The 27,581-nt window shown below is 40.8% G+C and overlaps 3 protein-coding genes across 9 annotated transcripts in view; 2 read left to right on the top strand and 1 right to left on the bottom strand.

The window, feature by feature from the left end:
- The window catches only part of PRPF39 (pre-mRNA processing factor 39), a 30,887-nt gene extending 29,068 nt beyond the window's left edge, over nucleotides 1-1,819 (top strand). For all 6 annotated transcript variants that reach the window (XM_063609269.1, XM_055291434.2, XM_055291437.2 and 3 more), the window contains 3 exons: nucleotides 393-467; nucleotides 704-824; nucleotides 1,069-1,819. In XM_063609269.1, the coding sequence (XP_063465339.1) occupies nucleotides 393-467; nucleotides 704-824; nucleotides 1,069-1,125 (253 nt within the window). In that variant the 3' untranslated portion in view covers nucleotides 1,126-1,819. The remainder of the gene's footprint in view (nucleotides 1-392; nucleotides 468-703; nucleotides 825-1,068) is intronic.
- Nucleotides 1,820-2,118: 299 nt separating this feature from the next.
- Nucleotides 2,119-20,964, bottom strand: FKBP3 (FKBP prolyl isomerase 3). Its single transcript, XM_055291440.2, has 7 exons — nucleotides 20,779-20,964; nucleotides 17,182-17,283; nucleotides 16,273-16,380; nucleotides 7,992-8,127; nucleotides 7,401-7,468; nucleotides 4,237-4,334; nucleotides 2,119-2,469 (listed from the first exon to the last, which is right to left on the bottom strand). The coding sequence occupies exons 1-7, from the start codon at nucleotides 20,884-20,886 to the stop codon at nucleotides 2,415-2,417; spliced, it is 675 nt and encodes a 224-aa protein (XP_055147415.1). The 5' UTR covers nucleotides 20,887-20,964; the 3' UTR covers nucleotides 2,119-2,414.
- A 168-nt stretch (nucleotides 20,965-21,132) lies between these two features.
- The window catches only part of FANCM (FA complementation group M), a 70,232-nt gene continuing 63,783 nt past the window's right edge, over nucleotides 21,133-27,581 (top strand). The window contains exons 1-4 of one of the 2 annotated variants that reach the window (XM_055291429.2): nucleotides 21,133-21,170; nucleotides 22,704-23,309; nucleotides 23,838-24,010; nucleotides 24,698-24,775. In XM_055291429.2, coding sequence (XP_055147404.1) covers nucleotides 22,802-23,309; nucleotides 23,838-24,010; nucleotides 24,698-24,775 — 759 coding nt within the window. In that variant the 5' untranslated portion in view covers nucleotides 21,133-21,170; nucleotides 22,704-22,801. Of the gene's footprint in view, nucleotides 21,171-22,617; nucleotides 23,310-23,837; nucleotides 24,011-24,697; nucleotides 24,776-27,581 lie in introns of those variants that run through there. The other variant, XM_055291430.2, reaches the window with a different exon arrangement.

Below are 27,581 nucleotides of genomic sequence, written 5' to 3'. Positions count from 1 at the left end.
TAACATCTGCTTGATTGGAGGTTTTTGTGAAGTAGTGGAAGCGTGATCTTGACTGTGTCGTGCATTGAAAGCTAGACTGAATTGATAGGACATGCAGTAGGTAGTTGACAGTAGTAAGCTATTGGAATTTTGACCAGTGATATTAAATGACATTATTTTAATTTGGCAAAAATAGGCAGACAAATCGGAGATTCAACACAAGTGTCATTTAGTCCATTCTAAGTATAGGGAATGGAGTGTCTGAGTATCGACTATGATTTTAGTAGTGGAAATTTTAAAAATAAAGGAGCCGCTTAGAGATTTTCTTAGGCAGTTTCCTAAGTAAAAACAACTTTAAATATTTAAAAAAGTTTGTTTTTTTGTATATTCCAGAGGGCATTTTTTTCTTTCAGGCTTCTGAATGCTTATGATGAACATCAAACACTCCTAAAAGAACAGGATTCTTTAAAAAGGAAAGCAGAAAATGGGTATGTCACTTTTTGCTAAGTCAAGAAGGGGTGCTTCATTATGGAAATGGCTTCAAAGACAAATGTTTTTAAGTGTTACTTTTATGTTGTAACTTACATACTTTATTTTCACGATTTGAAAAAGTCTTGAGTGATTCAGAACTTCAGTAAAACAAATATACAGCTAACATTAATCTATTCGTTAAAGTTCTTATCTGTGGGAGTTTTGAAAGTTTCCATTTTCATGTTTTATATAGATCAGAAGAACCAGAGGAAAAGAAGGCACACACAGAAGATACAACTTCATCATCTACACAGATGATTGATGGTGATTTACAGGCAAACCAGGCTGTATATAATTATAGTGCATGGTATCAGGTGAGTCTGCATAATTTTAATAATTCTTTGTTCATACATGTTATTAGCATAAATTAGGATAGTTTCTTTTTTTTAAAAAAAGTTTTTGTCCCAATTGTGTAATATATTCTTTGGTGGTTAAGTACTAGAATTTTAGCAGTGAACACTTGCTTGCTTTCTTAAACATACCTGCTTTAATTATACTTTTACATATGGAACTCTGCCACAGTTCTAATATGCTAACATACTTACTTTTTCCTTTCAGTACAATTACCAGAATCCTTGGAATTATGGACAATATTATCCTCCCCCTCCAACCTGATGGGAAAAATGTAAATTTCAAATGGAGTGTGTGAAAAGTATGAAATTATTATTTTTTTTAATGAGGGATGTAAACAGTATAAGCTTGTTGTATTTGATAACCTGTCTTCCTTGTTTCTGTGTAACATGATTTGTTTAGTAATAGGGGGAAAATGTCAATTAGTAGCTTACCACAGATACTGTTTCCTACCATTTATAAAATTTACTTTTTATTGAAAAACTATTTTTTGATTTTTGCATTAAGTGGTCTAGAATTCTTTTGCAATGCATTTGCAACAGAATTTTGTAGCCTTAAGGGGTAGGAAGAAAAACCTGACTGCAAATCATGTCAGTGTAGTACAAAATTCTGAAAATACATAAGGGCTGGTTATTTACCTCCTTTTTTTTTTTTTTTTTTTTTTTTTAAAGAAAAAAGGACTTTTAACCTTTGCTGACAAGGTTTTGTCTGTTTCAGTTATACTTGTGAATTGTGATCTAACTGCAGAAAGGATACATTATTAAAATACTATGCCTTGGAATAGAGATTATAAATGAGAAAATGGAATGTTTGCATCCCTTTAAAAATGAAAATCATATCAAAAGTATGTTTCAGGAGACTTTGTATTTAGAATATTCATGTAAAACTTGTGAACAAGCTTTCATTTTGATCAAACTGATCTTCATTTTTGTAATAAAACGGAAGACTCATCTAGTAATTGTTTACGAATTTATTTTCGGGGGATCAATTAGTAATATTAACCTTATGTTCACCTTTATTAGTGGCTCATTGGTTTTGAAGTACACTTTTTCTAAATTCAGGTCTTGATCTTCCTGCCAAGATTTTTTCCCTTTTAGCATTTTGTTTCCCCTCAAGCCTTATGCTTTGGCCTTCTCATTATACAGGCAGTCTGTCCAGATAATTTTACCAGGAGTTACTCCCTGGTTTGATGAGGTCCTTAGTTCCAATTCCCTATCAGAACAATAATATATTAACACCAAACAAATCACAGTCAGATCAAGACAGTGGATCAATTTTTATTGAGCCACTTAGTTTACAACATGAGTTAAAAGGAAAAAGTTCTCCTTGACCAGTATTTTACACAGCTGTAGGAAAGTATTTTAGACCAGGGATTCATAAGGGATTACATCTCTCAAAAGCTGGGATCAAGTAAACAAATTTTATTAACTCCTTGAATTTTCCAGTTGACTCTTCCTTTACAATAGTTACAAGTTCTAACTAGTTATGTAAGTTTCTTCAAGGCCAAGTTTTATCATTGTTGCTAATATCCTTAGAGCTGAAGCACTGCTATTTCAATCAATATCCACTAATTCCACTTCAAAAATGAGTTTTGCATTTGGTGGAATTCTGTTGAAGAAGTCAAGGTACATTTGATAAAAAGTGCCTCTACCCCCATAACCTTAGTGTAGGATAGGCTGACTAGATAAGCTCACTAGATAAATTGAACTTGGACTAGGATCCTCCTTACCTGGATGCTTTACAAGTACTCCTAAATTAGCCACCACTTAATGAAGACTATTAAGTACTCCAAAACAAAAGTAATGTCATTCTAGCTGGGGGGGAAAATATATATATACTGTATTAAAGTTTTTATGAGGTAGTACATAATATTTACTGTGCATTTTAAGATGCTAAGTTCAAGGCCAGGTATGGTAGCTCACACCTGTAATCCCAGCACTTTAGGAGGCTGAGGCAGGCTCAGGATCACCTGAGGTCAGGAGTTTGTGACCAGCTTGGCCAACACAGTGAAACCCTGTCTCTACTAAAAATACAAAAATTAGCCAGGTGTGGTGGTGCGCACCTGTAGTTCCAGCTACTAGGGAGGGTGAGGCAGGAGAACTGCTTGAGCCTGGGAGGCAGAGGTTGCAGCAAGCTGAGATCACGCTGCTGCACTCCAACCTGGGTGACAGAGTGAGACCCTGTCTCAAAAAAAAAAAAAACAAAAAACCAAAATATGCTAACTTAAGAGTTATATAATTTATATGTGCATCAGATTGGTCTTGAGATGCTTCTTCTAATGGGAGAGGGAGCTGCAGCTGACCATTTGATTTTTTTCTTCCCCCGCCACCGAGACAGAGCCTCACTCTATCGCCCAGGCTGGAGTGCAGTGGCACGATCACAGCTCACTGCAACGTCCGCTTCGCAGATTCAAGTGATTCTCCTGCCTCAGCCTCCAGGGTAGCTGGGATTACAGGCCTGCACCACAACGCCTGGCTTATTTGTGTATTTTTAGTAGAGGTGGGGTTTCACCATGTTGGCCAGGCTGGTCTTGAACTCCTGACCTCAAGTGATCTGCCCTCCTTGACCTCCCAAAGTGCTGGGATTACAGGCATTAGGCATGGCGCCCAGCCCGGCCATTTGATTTTGAAAAGCTAAGAAAGCTATTATATTCCCAAATATGTTTATCTGCTAAGACTACAGAAAGCTGCCTCCCAAAGGACTTGTTTTTTCAAACTTAATCTGATGGGTCCAAGAGGAATGGAACCAACAAAAGCCATAAACTTACCTTCCCTCTTACCTATTGGATTGGTCTGCTCTTAATGGTCTGGAGTCATTCCTTTTTTTTTTTTTTAATGTTCACAAACTGGACTTATCAGTGAGTATTGTCATTAGTAGTAACAATGCTTACAATAACACTGTTGATTCTGTGGTCTCCTTCAGTTCACAACTGGAAATGTCCCACATCTATTCCATTTCTAAGCTTTGAATTTAATTGCCTGAAATTATACTGTGCCATCAAATTACGATGAGCCATATTCGCATCGTAGTTTGCTACAGTTTGTACTGGGCATGGTAACTTTTCTTAAACTCTTAAAAACATTAAGAATTGCTGTTTAAGCTTAAACTTCACAATTAAGGTCTTGAAAGTTAAGAATTTGAATAAGAGAAACAAAAATTCTAGCTGAGGTTTGAACTTTATACCAATAGAAAATCCTATTGTCTGTTGGAGGTGCTGACACATAAGCATCTAAAGATCAGGAAGACTAGTCTGGACAGCATTCTTGATCCAGAAGTTGGCCTAGACAGCATCTTTCACATCTTCAGGTGATCTAGAGGTATTTTTTTTTTTTTTTTTTTTTTTTTTACTTTAATTATGGGGGGAAAAAAGGATACTTGGCATCAGGCTGTCCTTTCTTTCCATAAGCCCATTCTGGTTCAATCTCCAGTCGAGCCTTTTCTCCTTTACTCATAGTCAAGAGAGCTTCATCCCACTAAAGGCAAGAACAAAATAAAAACTAACAGTATTTTGCAAAAAGCACATGCAATACCAGGACAGTCAAGACAAGATTGTATGTTAAAACAAACACAGAATCTATTACTATAGATTTCACTATATTCTAAGGTAATGTACTTCAGTGAGTCCCTAAATCCTTGTCTTCCATTTCTTCGATGGAAAAAAAAAGGGCATTTTAAGCAGGGCTTTTTTAATGTGAAAAGAACCTTTTGGGGCTCATGCCTATAATCCCAGCACTTTGGGAGGCCGAGGTGGGCAGATCACTTGAGGTCAGGAGTTTGAGACCAGCCTAGCTAACATAGTGAAACCCCATCTCTACTAAAAATGAAAAAATTAGCTGGGTGCGGTGTTGGGTGCCTGTAATCCCAGCTGCTCAGGAGGCTGAGGCAGGGGAATCACTTGAACCCAGGAGGCAGAGGTTGCAGTGAGCCAGGATTGAGCGACTGCACTCCAGTCTGGGCAACAGAGTCAGACTCCATCTCAAACAAACAAACAAACAAAAACCAAAAGCTTTTTGTAAACTGTAACATGCCATACTTTATGAAAACCAGTTTGTTATTAGCACCATTATAAAAAAACCTGCAACACTTTTACATCACAGGACAAACTTGAGTTTATTTTTATTGGAATATACGGGCAAGTACTCACTGTAAAATTGTTTTTTTTTTTTTTTTGAGACAGAATCTTGCTCTTTTGCCCAGGCCAGAGTGCAGTGGCAGTGGCGCTATCTTGGCTCACTGCAAGCTCCGCCTCCCGGGTTCACGCCATTTTCCTGCCTCAGCCTCCCGAGTAGCTGGGACTACAGGCGCCCGCCACCACGCCTGGCTAATTTTTTGTATTTTCTTAGTAGAGACGGGGTTTCACCGTGTTAGCCAGGATGGTCTCGATCTCCTGACCTTGTGATCCACCCACCTGGGCCTCCCAAAGTGCCGGGATTACAGGCATGAGCCACCGTGCCTGGCCTGTAAAATTGTTTTAAGATTACCAAATTGTAATAGTGGAGTCATGCTGGCACATAAAATACACTTTTTTTCTTTTTTTTCTTTTGAGATGGAGTTTCGCTCTTGTTGCCCAGGCTGGAGTGCAATAGTGTGATCTTGGCTCACTGCAGCCTCTGCCTCCTGGGTTTAACCGATTCTCCTGCCTCAGCCTCCCTAGTAGCTGGGATTACAGGCATGCCCAGCTAATTTTGGAAATACAATTTTTAAAATGTTACGGCACTAAGATCTTTTGCAAAAGGTAAAACTAACTTTTCAAAGAATAAAAGGCTTCTGGGTTGGCCTCTCCATATTTTCCAAATTTGGATCTTAAAGCTAGTTGCCACAAACAGTTAAATCCGCATCACCACAGGGATAATATTCCTAATATTATACGCTGTATTGAAATGCAACAATCATATAAAGCTCAAGGGACAAAGTTAGGGTGGTCACATTTGGAAAATAAGAATATGGTAGACTAGCCGGGCAAGGTGGCTCGCGCCTGTAATCTCAGCACTTTGGGAGGCTGAAGAGGGCGATCACTTGAGGTCAGCACTCAAGACCAGCCTGACCAACATGATGAAACCCCGTCTCTACTAGGAATACAAAATTAGGTGTGGTGTCGCATGCCTGTAATCCCAGCTATTCGGGAGGCTGAGGCAGGAGAATCACTTGAACTCAGGAGACAGGGGTTGCAGTAAGCTGAGATTGCACCATTGTACTCCAGCCTGGACAAGAGTGAAACTCCGTCTTAAAAAAAAAAAATACGGTAGACTAGAAGAAATTTACCAGTATGCAAGTAAGTTACAGAAATAGAAAAATGGCCCAATTTGATACATACTTGCTATCAACTTGGTACGGGCAGGTAACAATTTTTTTTTTTTTTTTGAGATGGAGTCTCGCTCTGTTGCCCAGGCTGGAGTGCAGTGGCGTGATCTCGGCTCACTACAACCTCCACCTCCCGGGTTCAAGCAATTCTCCTGCCTCAGCCTCCCAAGTAGCTGGGACTACAGGCAAGTGCTACCATGCCCAGATAACTTTTTGTATTTTTAGTAGAGACAGGATTTCACAGTGTTAGCCAGGATGGTCTCGATCTCCTGACCTTGTGATCCACCCACCTCGGCCTCCCAAATTGCTGCAATTACAGGCGTGAGCCACCATGCCCGGCCAGGGCAGGTAACAATTACAAGTTATGTTCAACTAAACCTTTAGTTTCAAGATGTTTTATATTCTGTATATGATTGTCTGAACCATATCTTAGGACCTACTGATAGTACAGAGAGTAATATATTGAAGGTTCCTATAACTGCATTTAAATAAGCATTTCAGTTATTGATGTCTGATGTTCTGAGAATAACAATTTAAAACAAACAGTGGGCACAATGGGCAGGCCCTGGCATGAAAACCTGATTCATAGAAGGTGACAGTCTGCCCTGCTCTTTTATCTTCTTTTGTACAGTATAATGGTCAGTACGGGTCAAGCCTAACGTCCTCTTTTCTCAAAGTTTCTTTCTGTTATCTCTCACATATAAGTGTAGGTTAAAGCATGCTCATGTTTGAACAATTTTCTGGCATTGCAGCCTATGTTGTATGAGGTGAAAAGGCTGCAGAAACAAACTGCTTCTATGAGTACTTCAGGGGAACAGATATTTTACTTTTGCAAATTACATGTAAATGGTACAACAGTTATAAGACGTTTTACAGGAAACTTAAAAGACAAATTTAGAGGGCCAAACATTCTGACAAAGACTTACTTTATGAAGAAAAATAATAAAATGGGTACACATGGAAGGGACTAATATTTAAGCCCCTATTGTATTAGGTACTTCAAGTTATGCTCATTTAATCTTCTAAAAACATTGAGGTAGGCAGTACTGTCCTCATTTTATACATAGCGAAACGGAGACCCAGACAACTTGTGCAAGATCAGCTAGCAATGATTATACCCAATCTGTCAGACTCCAAAGTCTGTTTCATTTATATCCCCAAACCTAATTCTTTATGGCACCATACCAGAAGCAACATATGCCAGAATATCTACTGATTCATTGGCATTCTTTACTTACTCCTCTGATAACTTTGCCGACTCCAACCTTAAAACTTAAAGGCTTGGCATTTTTCTTCTTCTTTGCACCTGTAAAACAGATTTTCCTTATAATTAATGATATACTCTATTATTAAGATATTTACATTGGAAATTATTACATTCCAATGGAAAAATTTAGTGGTTTGATTTCAGAATTACAATACTATATATTTTAAAAGAAAGAAAAATTTACTAAGATCATCCATCAATAAAATTCTGGCTGTAAAAATAATTACATTGTTAGCAAAGCGTAGAGGGGTAGGACCTATACTTCTATCACAAAACAGCATACTATCCTGCCTTTTCTATTCAAATACTAACGCCTTACTTTGGGACATTAACCAGGTTTAGACTGAGATTCCTTATCGTTTGCTTTCCAAAGAACAAGAGGTCTTTAGCCAGCCAATAATCAGTGAACTGAAGACCTCTTCCAAGTAGATCTTGGGGAAAGTATGTCTGGATAAAAGTAGGTGACAGTCAGGAAAAAGGTACTGCTAACTACTCATCTGTCTGCCACCCAAGTATTTCGAATCTCTTTAAGCCAAAAACATAAGATTCCATTTAGACTTACTTGTTTGAATATTAGTATCAAAAACAGTCCCATCTTGTAGTGTTCCTGTATACCAGCAGTGAACAACATCTCCCTTTTTGGGAAAGTTGGTTTTATCTCCCTTTTTCAGAACAGATTTAGTATATTTTGGTGGACCCTAAAAACAAAAAACAACACACACACCCACAGAGTTATTAATTTGTGTCCTTTAAAAGAATGACAAACAATAGCCAACAATGACCAAAGTCAGTTTAAAGAGTTTGATGGATTTGTTAATAAATAAATAAGCAAAACCCTCAGTATCTAATTTCAAGGCTGTGATGTGACTATTAGTAACTTACACATCTATAATTTAATTTCAAATAACTTCCAGCTTCTTTGGAAGCTTAAACTCTTCTAATAAGATTCTGTTAATTATTCACCAAACCATAACATGATTTCAGTTATTTCCTAAAGTTAAAAAAAACATCAGTATTTAATTCATATGAAATCATAAGGCATTAAAATAAGGGATGGTGACTTCCCCTCGCAAAGATTTGAACTGTTTTAGCAGCAATAATTGATACTACTAGGTGTTTTTATTATATCCAATTAAAATGAATACAGTGATATTGCCTCTGTCCCTGATTTGGAAAATAAATTCACACAATGGATGAAATTGCTATAACACGCATATTTCCTAGAACAAAGTAGGATTATCAGGGTCTTCTACAAAAAAGGTCACATATTAATCTAATCAATAGCAATTCATATATGAGAGGAAAGCAGACAGAGGAACTGTCAAGAATCTTAGAGAGTTAACTAAAAAAGAAGTGTACCAAATTTAAAAGTATCCTCCTTACCTAAATCTATTTGGTTTCTGAATTCAGACCAAATTCAGAGGGATATGCATTATCCAAATCTGTATTTGGTTTCTAAATTTCATAAAATAAATAACAAAGGTGTGCTTGGATATTCAGTAATTCAAATCTATTAGTTCCTGAGTGTGAAAAGCAAGAAAAGGGTTTTCTTTATTCCTGACCTATTTCTTTTTTTTTTTTTGAGATGGAGTCTCACTCTGTCGCCAGGCTGGAGTGCAATGGCGTGATCTTGGCTCACTGCAACAACCTCTGCCTCCTGGGTTCAAGTGACTCTCCTGCCTCAGCCTCCCGAGTAGCTGGGACTACAGGCGCCTGCCACCACGCCTGGCTCATTTTTTGTATTTTTAGTAGAGACACGGTTTCACCATGTTGGCCAGGATGGTCTCGAACTCCAGACCTCGTGATCCGCCCGCCTCGGCCTCCCAAGTGTTGGGATTACAAGCGTGAGCCACCGTGCCTGGCCTATTCCTGATCTATTTCTAATTGGTCAAGTTATGCAAATTTTTATTCACTTTCATTTCCCTAGCTGAAGGTTTTATCCTTTTCCAAAACTTGTGATAAGTAAAAATATCTGTGCTGGGTGTGGTGGCTCACACCTGTAATCTCAGCACTTTGGGAGGCCAAGGTGGGTAGATCACTTGAGGTCAGGAGTTTGAGATCAGCCTGGCCAACATGGTAAAACCCCATCTCTATTAAAAATACAAAAATTAGGTGGGTGTGGTGGTGTGTGCCTGTAATCCCAGCTACTCGGGAGGTGGAGTCAAGAGAATCACTTGAACCCAGGAGGCGGAGGTTGCAGTGAGCCAAGATGGCACCACTGGGCGACAGAGCAAGGCTCCAAAAAAAAAAAAAAAAGTCTGATATCCTTGCAAATAGTCTACCTCTTGGACAAAAGATTTTCTCCCTGACCAAACCCTAGCTAGGGTCCTCTGAGCCCTCTTCTTCACAAGGCTTCAACCTTGGACTATAAAGATTTGAACAAACACAAGTTTCAAATAGCTCAAGGCCTTATTCCTAGGAGGACCTGATCCCTCCTTAAAGTGCCCGCCTAAGAAAACTTAAGGCTGCCAAAAAAAATTTACTGTTTGTTCCAGCCAACGCCTCAAGATGAAGATAGGACCCATCTCTGTCTCTGTGGGAGCCTAATTTTGATAAGCGCCAGTTGGCAAACTCAGATGGGTTTCATATGGACCAACCCTCACTTCCTACTTTTTTAATTTTTCACTTCCTTAACTCTGCTTAAATCCCTCCCTACTCCCTCATTCATTTTTTTTTTTTTCAGACGGAGTCTCACTGTGTCGCCTAGGCTGGAGTGCAGTGACATGATCTCGGCTCATTGCAAGCTCTGCCTCCCGGGTTCACGCCATTCTCCCGCCTCAGCCTCCCAAAGTAGCTGGGAGTACAGGCGCCCGCCACCAAGCCCAGCTAATTTTTGTTTGTATTTTTAGTAGAGATGGGGTTTCACCGTGTTAGCCAGGATGGTCTCCATCTCCTGACCTCGTAATCTGCCGGCCTCGGCCTCCCAAAGTGCTGGGATTACAAGCGTAAGCCACCAGGCCCAGCCCCCTCATTCTTTTAAAAGGCTCCATTACCTCTCCACAAATCAGACTGGAGTTTAGCTCTTTCCCCTACTGTCAGTAGGCTGAATAAAATCTGTTTTCACCACTTTAATGTCCAATTGTGTTTATCTCTGACACCTTGAGTCAGTCCTCTACTCAACTGCTAGAGTGATATTAACAATTACTGCTTATAGTTTTGTGTCCAAAGGCCTACACCGTGCAGGATCTTAATCTATGCCTCCCAGAAGTTCCAGAATTCTATCGGCCTTTGAACTCTTGTCTCTTCCATGACCTTCTCAGTAGAACAGGTGCACACAGCATAGAAATCTTTCAATCAGCCGGGCACAGTGACTCACACCTGTAAACCCAGCACTTTGGGAGGCCCAAAGGGTTGATCACCTGAGGTCAGCAGTTCGAGACCAACCTGGCTAACATGGCGAAACCCTCGTCTCTACTAAAAATACAAAAATTCGCTGGGCATGGTGGCAGGCGCCTGAAATCCCAGCTATTTAGGGGGCTGAAGCAGGAGAATCACTTGAATCCAGGAGGCAGAGGTTGCAGTGAGCCAAAATTGTGCCACTGAATTCCAGCCTGGGCGACAAGAGTAAAACTGTGTCTTAAAAAAAAAAAAAAGAAATATTTCAATATATATATATTTTTCCTTTTTTAAGAGACAGGGTTTCAGTGCTGCTGAGGCTGGAGCGATCACACCACTGTAAAATGCTGAGATATTTTACATTGGTGTGATCACAGCTCACTTACAGGCTCAAGCAATCCACCTGCCTCAGCCTCCCAAAGTACTGGATTACAGGCGGGAGCCACTGTGCCTGCTTCATAATATTTCAAAAGGATAAAAATATTACTGTCTGTAAGGGAGCAATGAAACGGAAAATGGCATGAAATAAGGCTAGAAAAATACGTAGGACATGTTAGAATTTGGGTTTTTATCTTTAGGACATTAGCCAATTTAGAGTTTTAAATAGAGAAGTTACAGAACCAGATCTGTGTTTATTTTATTTATTTATTTATTTCTGAGACTGAGTCTCACTCTGCCCAGGCTGGAGTGCAGTGGCGTGATCTCAGCTCACCGCAACCTCTGTTTCCTGAGTTCAAGCAATTCTCCTGCCCCAGCCTCCCGAGCAGCTGGGACTACAGGCATGAGCCACCATATTTGGCTAATTTTTGTATTTTTAGTACAGATGGGGTTTCACATGTTGGCCAGGCTGGTCTCGAATACCTGACCTCAGGTGATCTGCCTGCTTCAGCCTCCCAGGGTGTTGGGATTACAGGTGTAAGCCACAGTGCCCAGCCAGATTTGTGTTTTAAATAGATCACTGTGACTGAAATATAAAGAATGACTTCGGAAGCAAAAGTAGAAGTGGAGAGATTTGTTAGGAAAAAAATTATTATAGTAGTTTAGGTTTAGACCAGGGTGCTAACAGTGAGGATGACAAAACATGAATGGCTTTGGGATATATTTTGGAGGCAGAATCACCAGAAGTTGGTAATGACTACATGTGAAGCAGTTGTCAAAGATGAAGTTGTCAAATTTTTCGTTTGAGTACTTTTATACTGACTTCTAATTGCTAAGTGTGAGTTTCTGTCGTAACTTATATTTTCTTTCCTGTACAATACTCATTCATACCATGAAAATTTTCCTCAACGGCTATTTAATATATAATAGACAATAAATATATTGACAATGACTGATTTAAAGTCCCATAAGAGCTATTAGACAAGTCTTTATATTAAAATAAAGGTAGAAATAAATAATACAAATGTGCTTAGGAATGTATGCACTTGTGTATGTATACAGCAAAGTCTCACATGGTAAAAATTCCAGAGGAAGCAATGAGCCCAGGAGTTGGGTCTTAAAGGGAGCACAGAAGTGACAAATAGGGATAGTAAAAGGACACTCTAAGGAAGAAATAAAATATGGAGGTAGGAAAGGGCATGATTTAGTAGACAATGAGCAGACATTTGTGGTCAAAGAAAAAATTTTTTTTTTTTTTTTGAGACAAGGTCTTACTCTGCCACCTAGGCAGTGCAGTGGCACAATCTTGTCTCACTGCAATCTCTGGCTCCGAGGCTCAAAGGATCCTCCCTGCTCAGCCTCCTGAGTAGTTGGGACTACAGGCACACACCACCATGCCTGACTACTATGTTGGTAGACACAGGTTTCGCCATGTTGCCCAGGCTGGTCTTGAACTCCTGGGCTCAAGTGATCCACCTTCCTTGGCCTCCCAAAGTGCTGGGGTAATAGGTGTGAGCCACTGCACCTGGCCAAGAACATGTCTATACAGGCCGGGCACAGTGGCTCACGCCTGTAATCCCAGCACTTTGGGAGGCCGAGGTGGGTAGATCACGAGGACAGGAGTTCGAGAATAGCCTGACCAACATGGTAAAACCCCGTCTCTACTAAAAATACAAAAATTAACCAGGCGTCGTGGCGCGCGCCTGTAATCCCAGCTACTCAGGAGGCTAAGGCAGGAGAATTGGTTGAACCCGGGAGGCGGAGGTTGCAGTGAGCTGAGATCACACCACTGCATTCCAGCCTAGGCAACAGAGCGAGACTCCGTCTAAAAAAAAAGAATACGTCTGTAGAAACATGGAATATGGAGCTTAGCAGCGGCCACATTTTGGAAAGTTTTGAATGCCAAGAATAAGAAATTTGGATATATATTGAAGACCAGTGGTGACCAATAAAAATGGGAGTCACAAATATAATTTTAAGTTGTCTAATAGCTGCACTTAAAAATGTAAAAAGAAAGAGATGAAGTGTGTCTATGCCAGGCAGTGGTATGCCTGTAGTCCCAGTTATTCTGAGTATTCTGAGGCAGGAGGATCACTGGAGCCCAAGAGTTCGAGTCCAGCCTGGGCAACACAGCATGACCCTGTCTTTTTTTTTTTTTTTTTTTTTGAGACTGAGTCTCCCTCTATTGCCCAGGCTGGAGTGTAGTGGCACAATCTCGGCTCACTGCAACCTCTGCCTCCTGGGTTCAAGTGATTCTCCTGCCTCAGTCTCCCAAGTAGCTGGAATTACAGGTGCACGCCACCATGCCCAGCTAATTTTTGTATTTTTATTAGAGACGGGGTTTCACCATGTTGGTCTCAAACTCCTGACCTCAAGTGATCTGCCCCCCTTGGCCTCCCAAAGTGCTGGGATTACAGGCACCAGCCACTGTACCTGACTGACCCTGTCTTTTTTTTTTTTTTTTTGAGACAGAGTTTCACTCTTGTTGCCCAGGCTGGAGTACAATGGCGCGATCTCAGCTCACCGCAACCTCCGCCTCCTGGGTTCAGGCGATTCTCCCACCTCAGCCTCCCAAGTAGCTGGGACTACAGGTGTGCACCACCATATCTGGCTAATTTTTTGTATTTTTAGTAGAGACAGGGTTTAACCATGTTGGCCAGGCTGGGCTCGAACTCCCAACCTCAGGTGATCTGCCTGCCTCGGCCTCCCAAAGTGCTGGAATTACAGGCATGAGCCACCATGCCCGGCCTCCCAACCGACCCTGTCTTAAAAAAAAAAATAAAAATTTTTTAAATGAAAAATTTTCTTATTTAAACTAAAACATCCCAAATACCATCATTTCAATAAGTAATCAATATAAAAAATACTGAGATATTTTACAATCTTTTTAAAAAAAGAAACATCTAAATTATACCTTTGAAACTGAGTATGTATTTTACTCTTAAAGCACATTTCAGTTCAAAGTAGCTAAAGCACTCTGTAGCCACATATTGTTAGTAACTACCATACTGAACAGGGCAATTCTAGACAACACTCAATTACTGAAGATTTTTCAGCAGGGTGTGGTTTGCAAAGTATTGTTTTAGAAATCTTATTAGAATACCCATTTTGTTGCTGACTGGATAAAGAAAGAGAAGGGAGGCAAGAAATGAACAAAGTTTTTAACACTCCGGGTATGAGGCCTTGCTTCAAATGCTTGAAAATGGAAAAGGAATGAACGTTTAAAATAAAAGGAAGATGTTTGAGAGCATTAGTCCTGAAGGAGACATGAGAAAGAAAAAGGGACGAAAAGATTCAGAGAAATTTTAAGCTCAGAAGAAGGGAATGGCAATGGCTAGACATTCACATTTTGGCAATACAGAACATAGGAGCATATAATGAGAAGGGAGGCCAGGGTCAGTGGCTCATGCCTGTAATCCCAACACTGGAAGGCCTAGGTGGGTGGATAACTTGAGGTCAAGAGTTCAAGACCAGCCCAGCCAACATGGAGAAACCTCGTCTCTATTAAAAATACAAAAATCAGCTGGGCGTGGTGGCGCCTGCCTGGAGTCCCAGCTACTGGGGAGGCTGAGGCAGGAGAATCACTTGAACCCAGGAGGTAGAGGTTGCTGTGAACCAAGATGGCACCAGTGCACTGCAGCCTGGGCGACAGCGAGACTTTGTCTCAAAGACAAAAACAAAAAAAGAGAAAGGAGTAAGAAGGGACTGAAAATCTGTGAGAAAATGTCAAATACTTTATGTGAGCAATGAGCAATGTGATGGAGAATTGGGCAAAGGATAGTATAAATGTTGCTGAGTAGCAATGAAACTAGAAAACATGCTTGGCTAATATTAAGCATGAATTTATACCAGGCTCAATAAAAGGTTTTATGATTATGTGTTTATAATGCCTGCTCTCCAGTCCCAAAGCATGAAGACAGAGAGTAGACAAGGAGGGTTAGCAAGGAAATGGACAAGAGGCTTTTGAATGCAGGACGCTAGGAAAACAGTCACAGTACATAATTGGGCCCAAGCTGGCCAGTTAAACGAAGAGGTTTTAAATAAAATGATAGAGTTTAGGACCCTCATAAGCTCTCTCTAGATTGTCTCTAGCTCTTATGAACTTACCTTTTAATTTATTTGTAACTTCTTTTCTTAACTCCTTAATGAAATATTATCTATCTCCTAAAACCATCCTCATTCTAATTTCCTGGAGGGTAAACTATGTTGCCGGTTGCTTCTGAAACCCTTCAATAATAATTGCTCCATTTACCTTAGTAGCTACTCAATAGATATAACATTTATCAAATATTAATTGTGATAAACTTTAAAATTGCTTTGTGTGCACATATACTTATAAACATTAATTTGTGCTTTTTAGCCAATAGGAAAAGATCATGCAAAATTAACTAACTTTAATCAAATAAACATCTATAATTGTATAACTGAACTTACACTTTCCACAAATACCCAAAAGCTACACTGTCATCAGTAGCCTCACCTCTTTACAAGAACTAAATATAGATTATTATCACGGATACTAAGACAATGAGTGAGCTTAGATAGTAAGGTATTATCAGAAATTACAAGATTATAATCAATTCAACTCTGCTAAGTCAGTTCTTAGTAGCTGATCTTAGCTCTACTAAGGCTGTCAATTTGCAGGAATGAATTAATCTCGTTCTTCAAACCTTTGTACCAAAATATAAAACCTGAGTTGGGAAAACTGAGACAGACGAACCCACATCCTGCAGCCAAGCCTGGATTATTTCTATTGCGAGGGACACCACATACTTTAGAAAAAGCTAAAAATAATCAAAACAAAATGTATTTCACTCAGTCCAACTTGGCTATAGAATCAAGGCCTTAAAATAGCTTTGAAAGCTCAGAAGGTCTGGACAGATGTGGAGGCAATATTAAATACAATATCAGAAGTGTTTCATAGAATAGGCTAATAACTGTAAAACACTAGTTCTTAGGATTATTTCTGTCCCAGTACACCTAAGGGAAACGGCACACTCCGTTAAGTGTTTGGCTCATTGAAAGTGGTCATATTCAACCACCCTTCACTATGAGAAATTAGTCTAAATAATAAAGAAATAAATACAATTTCTAGAATCCACATGATAAAAAAATAATTATATACAGACCTCATCCAGGGTCTCTTCAGACTTGGTTTCTTTGGGTTTATCTTCATTAAGCTTCACATTTTTTACTTGCTCAGACACTTTACTTATACTTTCAGTACCCTTAAAACGCTGTAAGGAAAATGTTGTAACATCATACCCAGGACAGGCTAAAACCAAGAAGCAACATCAAGATTTTCAGCCTCTCAATTAAATGAATATCTGCATAATAAATATAGGTTGTATAACACAATTGTGAATAAATGGTCTAAGGAAACGAAGAGCAAAGAAAGAATTTTGTTCATAATTTATTTTTAAACAATAAATTATTACCCTCAAACCAGCTTACAATATAAATTCTGAAATGAGAACCATGACCTTAGAAAGGCCAACTCATACCCAGAGATATAAACACTATTCAAGTAACTCCTAACTAAAGATTTCTTTCCTGTGGAAGATACTCATTTCATAGTAAACAAATACGGGAGAATGTCTTAAAATTTATTTTTGTAAAGCTCAGCCTAAATCTAAACCAGACTTTAAATTCATTAGTGAAATGGAAACTTATTTTCAATATAACATTTAACATATATAATAAAACAACAACAACAAAATACATTTAATATACACCATATGCTAAAGTAATATGGTAATAACCACTGACCTAATGAATTTATAACTTCAGTGGACTTAAGAATTTGTTGTCTCAATTTAAGCTACAAAATCCAGACCCTTTGAAAATACTGAAACATTCTGCCATACTGCAGGTTAGCCTTGCTAGATTTGACAGCTAGTTCACTTATGATAATAGTTCAGAAAAATTACAGGTGGAAAAGCTCCAACACATTCAGCAAATAAATGCATTTTAAACATCTTTTTTGGAAATAAAATTTCAAAAGTGATGTTCTGCTAACAGAATCTAACAATACTCACCTTAGTTTCAAAAAGATGGTTATAGGCTGTAACCAAGTGGTCCTTGTTAGCTGTCTTGGCCACATTTTTAATGTTTCCTAATAATTTATGTTCTGCAAGAAACTATAAGGAAAAAAGCTGGGTAATCAAGATAACTTCTCCCAAGTAAGAAGTGTTTAAAATTAGAAAACGACCCTTTTATGTTAGCAGTTGTGTTTTCAATAGTACTAGTATTGAAGAAGAAATAAACCCTATAGTTTATACTGTTACAAAAAAATGTAAGAGATTTTTTAAAAATTGGGTATTTACAAGAATTAGCGACAAGACTGCAACTGTAGTGTTATGTACTGAACACAGTGGTTCATCCTAACTTTTTTCCTGTCAACACTCACGAAAAATAACATTTATACAGCAAGCACACTGTGGTGAATTGAGTCAGCTGCTCACTGCAGGAGGATACTTGGGTGCAGCCCTTGAGAGCCTCCAGCCAGGTTGGGCATAGCTATCCTGAGGCATTTGTAACCCATTCTTAGCAGACTAGGAAGAGTCACTGTTACACAAGTATGTAACATACATATGTTGAGATTGCTATGCTTAACATTATATATATAATTGCTAAGTATATGGGCTGTGGAGTCATATTATCTAGGTTAAAATCCTAGCTGTGTGGGCCGGGCGCGGTGGCTCATGCCTATAATCTCAGCATTTTGGGAGGCTGAGGCAGACGGATCACCTGAGGTCAGGAGTTTGAGACCAGCCTGGCCAACGTGACAAAACCCCATCTCTACTAAGAATACAAAATTTAGCCGGCCATGGTGGCGCATGCCTGTAGTCCCAGCTCGGGAGGCTGAAGCAGGAGAATTGCTTGAACCTGGGAGGCAGAGGTTGCAGTAAGCCGAGATCGCACCACTGCACTCCAGCCTAGGTGACAGAGCAAGACTCTGTCTCAAAAAAAAAAAAAAAAAAAAAAAATCCTAGCTGTCTGACACTAGACAGAGTACTAAGCTTGTCTAAAGACTCAGCCTCCATATCTGTAGTGGAAGATTAATAACAGCGTCTACGCCAAAGAGTTGATATAAGGATAAAATGCAAAATCCCATTTAATGCCTTTAGCATAGAGCCTGTCACAGAGTAAGAACTTAATAAATATTGGGATTATGATTAATACTGTATTTAATAACTCAACGTAACAGCGGAATTCCTTTTGTCTCAAATATAAGACTGCTAAGATGGCAGATGGACACTAAAATACTACTGCTGAAATAGCAAGTTGTAATATATCTTTATCTGAAAATCACGTAATTGTGAGGATTTCCATAACTTCTTTGTTTCCTTATTTTATTCTGCTTCTTTTTCTGCCTTGTGGTCCTTGCTTAATTCCTAATTTTGTTACATTCTCAAAGTTGTCCTTTGGCATCTTCTAAGCTTTTGATAAAGCGGTTAACATTATTAGCAGTTGACAGCTAACACTATCACTATTGTATTTTTTTTCTTTTTCTTTTTCTTTCAAAGATATGTTCTAAATAACAGCTGATGGGGAAAGGAGACAAAGTTGATTAAACGGAAGTAATCAGTTACCTTTAGCACGCTGGTGGTTTCTTGTTAAAGACTCCAGAAAATACCCAAAGCATAAAAGCATAAACATCTCTGTGATATCTTATGATTAATAAAATAATTATTGTCAAGTATAGGTCTAAGTGTTACTGATCACTGGAGATTATTATTTTTTGAGACAGAGTCTAGCTCTGTCGCCCAGGCTGGAGTGCAGTTGCCCAATCTCGGCCCACTGCAATCTCCCGCTCTTGGGTTGACACGATTCTCCTGCCTCAGCCTCCCGAACAGCTGGGTTTAGAGGCGCCCGCCACCAGGCCCAGCTAATTTTTTTTGTATTTTTAGTAGAAATGAGGTTTCGCCACGTTGGCCAGGCTGGTCCTGAATGCCTGGCCTCAAGTGATTCGCCCGCTTTGGCCTCTGAAAGTGCTAGGATTACAGGAATGAGCCATCACGCCCGGCCGAGACTATGCATTTAAAAGATTAATATGTTATAAAAACATTTTGATAATCCAAGTCTGTTGAAATTGTTCCACGTGGCCCAGTTTTACATACGATTCCACATGGCATGATTTGTTTCATAAGAATATGATGGATGAAGTACATGACTGAGGTATTATTAAATGTTAATGATGTCTATTCTATTGTTTCAGATGAAATACGAATTGGCTTAAGAGAAAATAGTTCCATTAAAAAGGGGTAAGATCCCCAACGCATGTTCTTTTTCACCCTTGTACCTCCAAACAATGAGAATAGTTCTTGTTACAGATGTTGTATTAATATTTGCTAAATTAATCTAAGATGTGGATGCCAGGATAATTAAGGAAGAAGGCATTGAAAGTTGGAGAATTCTTGTATCTCCCTGTCATGACGCCTGCCGAAAATGAAAATAAAACATAAGCTTCTCAAAATAACCCAGAAACAGTGGCTCACGCCTGTAATCCCAGCACTTTGGGAGGCCGAGGCGGGCGGATCACGAGGTCAGGAGATCGAGACCATCCTGACTAACACGGTGAAACTCCGTCTCTATTAAAAATACAAAAAATTAACCTGGCGTGGTGGCACGCGCCTGTAGTCCCAGCTACTCGGGAGGCAGAGGCAGGAGAATCGTTTGAACCCGGGAGGCAGAGGTTGCAGTGAGCCGAGATCGCGCCACTGCACTCCAGCCTGGGCAACAGAGAGAGACTCCGTCTCAAACAAACAAAAAAACCTAGAAACAATTTTTCTAAATGAAAAGTTTAGAATTTTTAAAATTGTATAGAAAACACAAGCAGGCTGCCGCTTGTAGGAGAATGCTGCGTGCACAACTATTTCAGCAATTTAAGAGATGCATGAATCAACTTATTTTCCAAAGCAAAAACAAGTGTCACAAAAATGACTATAGACGGATGGCTAAGATGGAGACTATGCTGACAAATGGAGAGCGTACAGTATAAAGCATTCCAAATAAATTTCTCAGTCTGTTTATAACAATGACAGACCACTGCACAAGAGAAATGTGCATGTAGCTCCTTTAAAGTATAAAGGTGAAAAGGTCATTTAAAGGGTCGATGTGTTAAACCAAAACTTAAACCACAACCTACGGATTTTTAAAAAATCACACGCATTAATGTTCAGTATTTAGTAAATTGTTGAGAAAAGCAAGTTGGATACACCGTTCCCACAGAAATCTTCACATCCCTTCCCATTTCCCTAGGAGCCGGCGCCCCGCTCCCAGGAGTCTCATCCACACCACTATTCCTCGGCCTCCCCGCCCTAGCCCCCAATATCTTCGGGTTCCTATTTTTCTGGCCTCCACCCCCACTCAAGGATCCCAATGAGGTTCTAACTCTACAATCGCAGCCTGTGTGCCCCAGGAAATAAAGCTGCTCCCCTGCCCCAGTAGAGAACGCCCGAGGGGCGGGAGCGAGGCTCCAAAGTACTCGCTGGGCCGCTCCGGCCTTCCAGGCCACCGGCCGCGGGAAGACGAGGGCGGGGGCACAGAGGAATACGGAATGTATGGGCATCTCCAGGGGGGTGAGGCGTCCCTCAGGCGCACCAGCCCGGCCGCCCCTACGCCTCCGGTACCGAATCTGAACCGTGTTCCTGCAGAAACTTGATAATGTCCTTCTTGGGCAGCTGTTCACTGCGCAGCTGCTCCACGGTCCACGCCCGCTGTGGAACGGCCGCCGCCATCTTCCCCCGCTGCCTCCGCTTTACTGAGCCAGCCCGCCGCAGTTCGGCATCGCCCCGCCCCCTAGGGCGGGGCGTGGCCACTCACGGAGGTCGAGGGGCGGGCCACTGCTCTAGCAGTCGGGATTGGGGCCTGTCTTTGAGTGACGACAAGGCTGTGCTATGAGGGCTTCTTTGTTGAGTCCGGGTTAAAAAGCCTACCGCGGTCGTCTTTGCAGTCTACTGAGTTGAAGACCCCTAGAGATCTTCGATTCTGAATTAGACCCCTTGTGAAGCGACCTCTGATGGTAGCGACATTTATCAACCATTACCCACATTTAAGGCAGCTATGCCTTTAAAGTCCAGTCTATAACCTGTTAAAAGAAAACAACATTCAGGCTCCTTATCTCGTTTTATCTAGTTCTAGCCTAAAAATTCACACCTAAAGTGCTTCAGTCCGTGTGGATCCGAAAACCCATATCCCACCATTTCCCTTTTAAAGATCACTCAACCGAAACTTAAATACAAACTGCTCATCCCCTTCCTCCCATACAAATACGAGAAAGTTTGTCCAAAACGAAGTTCAGAAACTTGAACAAATAAAACAATTTATAAAGAAGCCGCACTCAGGATGCCACTTGCTGATGAGAATGACATTATTAATGCTCGTAACTCTGTGATGTATATTTTTTTCTCAGTACACGAGGAAGCAAATTTACAGAGGTTACTCAAAGTCAGGTTTAGCGAGAAGTCAGGAATTGAGATAGAAATCTTCGTTAGAGTGGAATAATTGCACACCGACGTTTATTATTATAATGCTCTTATCTATAATAAAGATTTAATAGTTGAACATCAAGACTCCTTACTTAAAAAAATCTAGGCTGACTCTGGGCATGTTGCCTATGAGTTAGCTCTGCTCTGCAAGGAGCATTAAAAAAAAAACAAAATCTGACGAATAGCTGGACCAGACCACGTTCACTTCCCTTTAAACAATGAAAATATTAAAATAATGGGTTGCCACTCCTAGCACGGTGAAAAAGAGACTTGGCATTTTGTTTTCTCAGCCCAGATAGAGATATAAGACAAATTATTCCATCTACACATTTTTGCTTTTCACCTTATGTTCTGATTTAAAAGTACAAGGAATGAGGCACGTTAGACGCCCAATAACATTAAGTTCCCAAATTGATGGGTATTCCATTGTCCCCGGGTATATAATATTTTACAACAAATCTCTTATCATAACATTTTATTTTATTTTATTTTTTTTTTTTTTTTTTTTTGAGACGGAGTCTTTCTCTGTCCCCCTGGCTGGAGTGCAGTGGCGCGATCTCGGCTCACTGCAAGCTCCACCTCCCGGGTTCACGCCATTCTCCTGCCTCAGCCTCCCAAGTAGCTGGGACTACAGGCGCCTGCCAACACGCCCGGCTAATTTTTTTTTTGTATTTTTAGTAGAGATGGGGTTTCACCGTGTTAGCCAGGATGGTCTCGATCTCCTGACCTTGTGATCCGCCCACCTCGGCCTCCCAAAGTGCTGGGATTACAGGCTTGAGCCACCGCGCCCGGCCTATCATAACATTTTAAATGACTTATCACTTTAGCAATGACGCCCAGCCATCTAATCATTGGAAACGGAACTTAAATTTAGAGTTTGTTAAAACAAAACAAAACACCGGAACCGCACAGGGACCATATTTAGAGTAACGCCTTAATAATGCGCATGAGTCTCCGGGAGGGCTGTGAAGGTTTCCGGGAAGCCAGCCAATCATATTCCCAACGGAAGCTCAGTGGCGCCATTTTCAACTGGATAAACTGGCCTTAGTCCCGCCTTCTCGTTGCAGAGTTTTGTGCGAAGGAAACCGATGGGGATCGGAACCGTAGTGGTTGAGCTGCTGCTGCTACGGATATCCGACCGAATCCTTCGGTGGTTGTCGGCCTAATGAGCGGACGGCAAAGAACGCTTTTTCAGACGTGGGGCTCAAGTATCTCCCTATCATCTGGGACTCCGGGTTGCAGCTCCGGAAGTGAGCGACCTCAGAGCCCTGGCAGCTCCAAGGCGCCTTTGCCAGCAGCAGCGGAGGCTCAGCTGGAGTCGGACGATGATGTGTTGCTTGTCGCGGCGTACGAGGCTGAGCGGCAGTTGTGTCTAGAGAATGGCGGGTTCTGCACCTCCGCGGGCGCCCTGTGGATTTACCCTACCAATTGCCCAGTACGGGACTACCAGCTGCACATCTCCCGGGCTGCTCTGTTTTGCAATACACTGGTGTGTCTGCCTACCGGACTGGGAAAGACTTTTATTGCTGCCGTGGTCATGTACAATTTCTACCGCTGGTTCCCTTCAGGAAAGGTGGTCTTCATGGCCCCAACGAAACCCTTGGTGACACAGCAGATCGAGGCTTGCTACCAGGTGATGGGTATCCCGCAATCCCACATGGCCGAAATGACAGGTACCTTAGACTGGACTAATTTTGAAGTAAGAGCTGGGAATTCCTGACCCATGGGGAATAGTTCCCAAGCTACAATATGTGCATCTTACGCCCTCCCTCTTAAAATATTCTCTACTTGTAGCAAGCCCAACACTGATGGATAGGGTTGCTTTATTCAATCTTCAGAGTATATCTGCAGGTTGTCATAGTATTTTGAAGCTATTGTGTGTGTATACTCCATGGGTAACTGAACATGATGTTTCCTGGCATTCTTCCTGAAAAAGATTTCTCATTGAAGAATTTGCCTCTCTTCAAATATGCCATTTTGTAGGAATTTTCTAAAGGCAATTTGGTTGTAGTCCTAGATAAGTGCCAGCTTTGATATTTGGACCACACCAGAACTTTAAAATGTAGCATTCTGATGAATTGTCAAATTGTTTTTCTCTTAATATTACCAAAGCATGTTTGCATTCTGAAAAAGCCAGACTATTTATATTTTATAGATAACAGTCTGAAGTTTAGAATGTAGAATGTCACTTTTATTTTCAGGGTCTACACAAGCTTTCACCAGGAAGGAAATATGGTGCAGTAAGAGAGTGCTTTTTCTTACACCTCAGGTCATGGTAAATGACCTTTCTAGGGGAGCTTGTCCCGCTGCTGAAATAAAGTGTTTAGTTATTGATGAAGCTCATAAAGCTCTCGGAAACTATGCTTATTGCCAGGTAATAATTTTGTTAAGCGGTATTTTGTATTGTAACTGTACTGTTAAAGAGAATTTTGGCGAATAGTTATTAGTGATGGAAGTTATTGACAATATTATTATAAAAAGCCTTTACGTCTATTATCTCAGAACAGATGGTGATAAAGAATATCTGTACTTTCTGTCATCCATTCAAGTCAGTGTCTCCACTGCCTTTTGCTGTTATTGTTGTTTTCTTTTTCTTTTTTTCTTTTTTAAGACCAACCAGATAATTAGTGTCAGATGTAGATCGTGAGAGCCTAGTCATGATTGGGACAGTGATCTAAAATAGGGTATGAAAGGAGTTTTGAAATTAATAAAGATTGGTAGTGGATACGCGGTGTCTTTTCTTGGCGCCTAGGTAAAATAATGACATAATGTATGCCACATACCTAACAGCCCCTTTGAGTATTTTGATTTGCCTCTGTATTTGGCTTTGATGTTGCAGTTTTTTCTGTAGAAGAAGCCCTACTGTGTTCTTGATCAGCATAGAGTATAAACCTAAATCATTCTGTCTTCAGATAATATAACTGGTGGTAGTTCACTCACTAGACCATCAATATACTGATTAAGGAATAATGATAAGGGACCATGTATTATAGGTTGTTTAACAGAACCACTGTTATTTTTGCATGAACAGATGAAACTAAAGAACTTTTTTTTTCTTAAGGTTGTAAGAGAACTAGTCAAATATACAAATCACTTTAGAATCTTGGCTCTAAGTGCCACACCAGGTAGTGATATAAAGGTAAGTAAAATGTTTTTCCATTTATTACAGTTAAGAAAATAAAGCTTTTGATCGGGTGCAGTAGGTCACACCTGTAATCCTAGTGCTTTGGGAGGTGGAGGTGGGAGGATCACGTGAGGCCAGGAATTCCAGACCAGCCTGGGCAACATGGTGAGACCTATCTCTACAAAAAATTAAAAAAATAATGAGCACGGTGGAACACATCTGTAGTCCCAGCTACTCCAGAGGCTGAGTCAGGAAGATTGCTTGAGCTTAGGAGATTGAGGCTGCAGTTAGCTATGATTGCCAGTGTGCTGCAGCCTTGGTGACAGAGCGAGACCCGTAATCCCAGCACTTTGGGAGGCCAAGGCAGACGGATCACAAGGTCAGGAGATCTAGACCATCCTGGTTAACACGGTGAAACCCTGTGTCTACTAAAAATACAAAAAATTAGCCGGTTGTGTTGGCGGGCACCTGTAGTCCCAGTTACTCAGGAGGCTGAGGCAGGAGAATTGCTTGAACCCGGGGGGCAAATGTTGCAGTGAGCTGAGATTGTGCCACTGCACTCCAGCCTGGGCAACAGAGCAAGGCTCCGTCTCAAAAAAAAACAAAAACCAAAAAACACAAATGAATAATCCAAATAATAAGAACTTTTACATGAGGCCAGATCAGTTTTCCACTGTAGTATTTATCTAGTTTGACATGAGAACTACAACATTTCCTACAACCTGCCTAGCTGTTTTTCAGTGGTTTCAGGACTTTCCTCCCCTCCCCTCCCCTCTCCTTGGTTCTCCTCTGTTCTCCTCCCCCTCCCCCTCCCCTCCCCCTCCCTTCCCCTCCCCCCTCCCTGTTCCCTTCCCCTTCCCCTTCCCCTTCCCTTTCCCCTTTCCCTTCCCTTCCCCTCCTTTCCTTTCTTTTCTTTCTTTCTTTTTTTTTTTTTTTTTTTTTTTTTTTTTTTGATGGAGTTTCACTCTTGTTACCCAGGCTGGAGTGGAATGGCATGTGCCCTTGGCTCACTGTAACCTCTGCTTCCTGGATTCAAGGGATTCTCTTGCCTCACCCTCCCGAGTAGCTGGGATTGGGATTACAGGCGTCCACCACCACACCTGGCTAATTTTTGTATTTTTAGTAGACACGGAGTTTCAGCATGTTGGCCAGCTCGTCTCCAACTCCTGACCTCAGGTGATCCGCCCGCCTCAGCCTCCCAAAGTGCTGGGATTTCAGGCGTGAGCCACTACGCCCAGCCCAGGAGTTTCTTTAAATTAGTAGTTTTCAGACTGCAGTGTGCATAAGAATCCCTAAAACCTGCTAAAAATGCAGGATATTTTTAAATAGTAAAATGATTTTTAAAAGTTGTTACCGTTTTCAGTTTTTTTAAGTTTTATTTTGAAATAACTTTAGATTTCCAGAAAAATTGCAAAAATTGAAGTCTTTGTTTGGTCCTCTCCCATCTTCCCCTAATGTTAACGTATCATATAACCATAATAAAATTATCAAAGCCAGAAAATTAGCATTGGTATACGAGTAACTAATCTGCAGATCTTGTCTGAGTTTTGACAGTTTTCCTACTGATGTACTTTTCTGCTCCAGGGTTCAGTCTGTGATCTCACATTGTGTTGTCATGGCTTCTTAGTCCCTTCTAATCTGTGATGGTTCCTCTTTTTTCTTTTTCTTTTTTTTTTTTTTTGAGACAAAGTCTCACACTGTTGCCCGGGCTAGAGTGTAATGGCATGATCTCGGCTCACTGCAACGTCCACCTCCCAGGTTCAAGTGATTCTCCTGCTTCAGCCTCCCGGGTAGCTGGGATTACAGGCACCTGCCACCATGCCCGGCTAATTTTTTGTATTTTCAGTAGAGACGAGGTTTCACTGTGTTGGCCAGGCTGGTCTCGAACTCCTGACCTTGTGATCCGCCCGCCCCGGCCTCCCAAAGTGCTGGTATTACAGGTGTGAGCCACTGTGCCTGGTTGCTTCCTCTTTTTTCTTGTTTTCCATGACCTTGATGCTTTTGAAGAGTAGGTGCCAGATATTTTGTAGAATATCCCTCAATTTGGGTTAGTCTGATGTTTTCTCATGATGTGGTGACGTTATGCATTTGCTAACAATGATCCAGAAGTGATGCTGTACCTTTCTCAGCATATCCTATCAGGGAATATATGCCTTGCCTTTTTACTTGTGTTGTTAATCTTGACTTAGTTAAGATGATGTCTTCTTGGTTTCTTCATTGTAAAATTACTGTTATTCCCTTTGTAATTAATAAGTGTCTTGTGGGGGAAATACTTTGACACTATGTAAATAATCCTGTTTTAGCATGCGATGGTGGTTCCTGGCCTGCAACAATTATTGTTGTGGTATTTGCCTAATCATTCTTTCTCTCTTTTACATTCATTAATTTGAATTCTTCTGCAATAAAGAGCTTTTTTCCTTCTATGGGCCACAGTCCAATACTGTTTTATCAATTTTATTAAGATTGTTCCAGCTTTGGCCATTAGGAGCTCCTTCAAGCTCCTGTGTCCTTTAGACGTGCATTTTTTTTTTTTTTTTTTTTAAATAGGGTCTCACTGAGTCCTCCAGGCTGGAGGGCAGTGCACAGTAATACTCACTGCAGCTGAATTTCCCAGGCTCAGGTGGTTCTCCCATGTCAGCCTCCTGAGGAGCTGGGACTACAGGTGCATGCCACGACACCCAGCAAACTTTTGTATGTTTTGTAGAGACAGGGTTTCCCAGTGTTGCCCAGGCTGGTCTAGAACTGCTGGTCTCGAACTCCTGGGCTCAAGTGAACCACCTGTCTCAGTGTCTCAAAGTGCTGGGATTATAGGTGTGAGCCA

Source organism: Symphalangus syndactylus, chromosome 9 (genome assembly GCF_028878055.3).
Source record: "Symphalangus syndactylus isolate Jambi chromosome 9, NHGRI_mSymSyn1-v2.1_pri, whole genome shotgun sequence".
In the NCBI taxonomy this organism is placed as follows: domain Eukaryota; kingdom Metazoa; phylum Chordata; class Mammalia; order Primates; family Hylobatidae; genus Symphalangus; species Symphalangus syndactylus.
The sequence above is the reverse complement of the archived record's forward strand: the minus strand, read 5'-3'. Positions and strand labels throughout refer to the sequence as shown.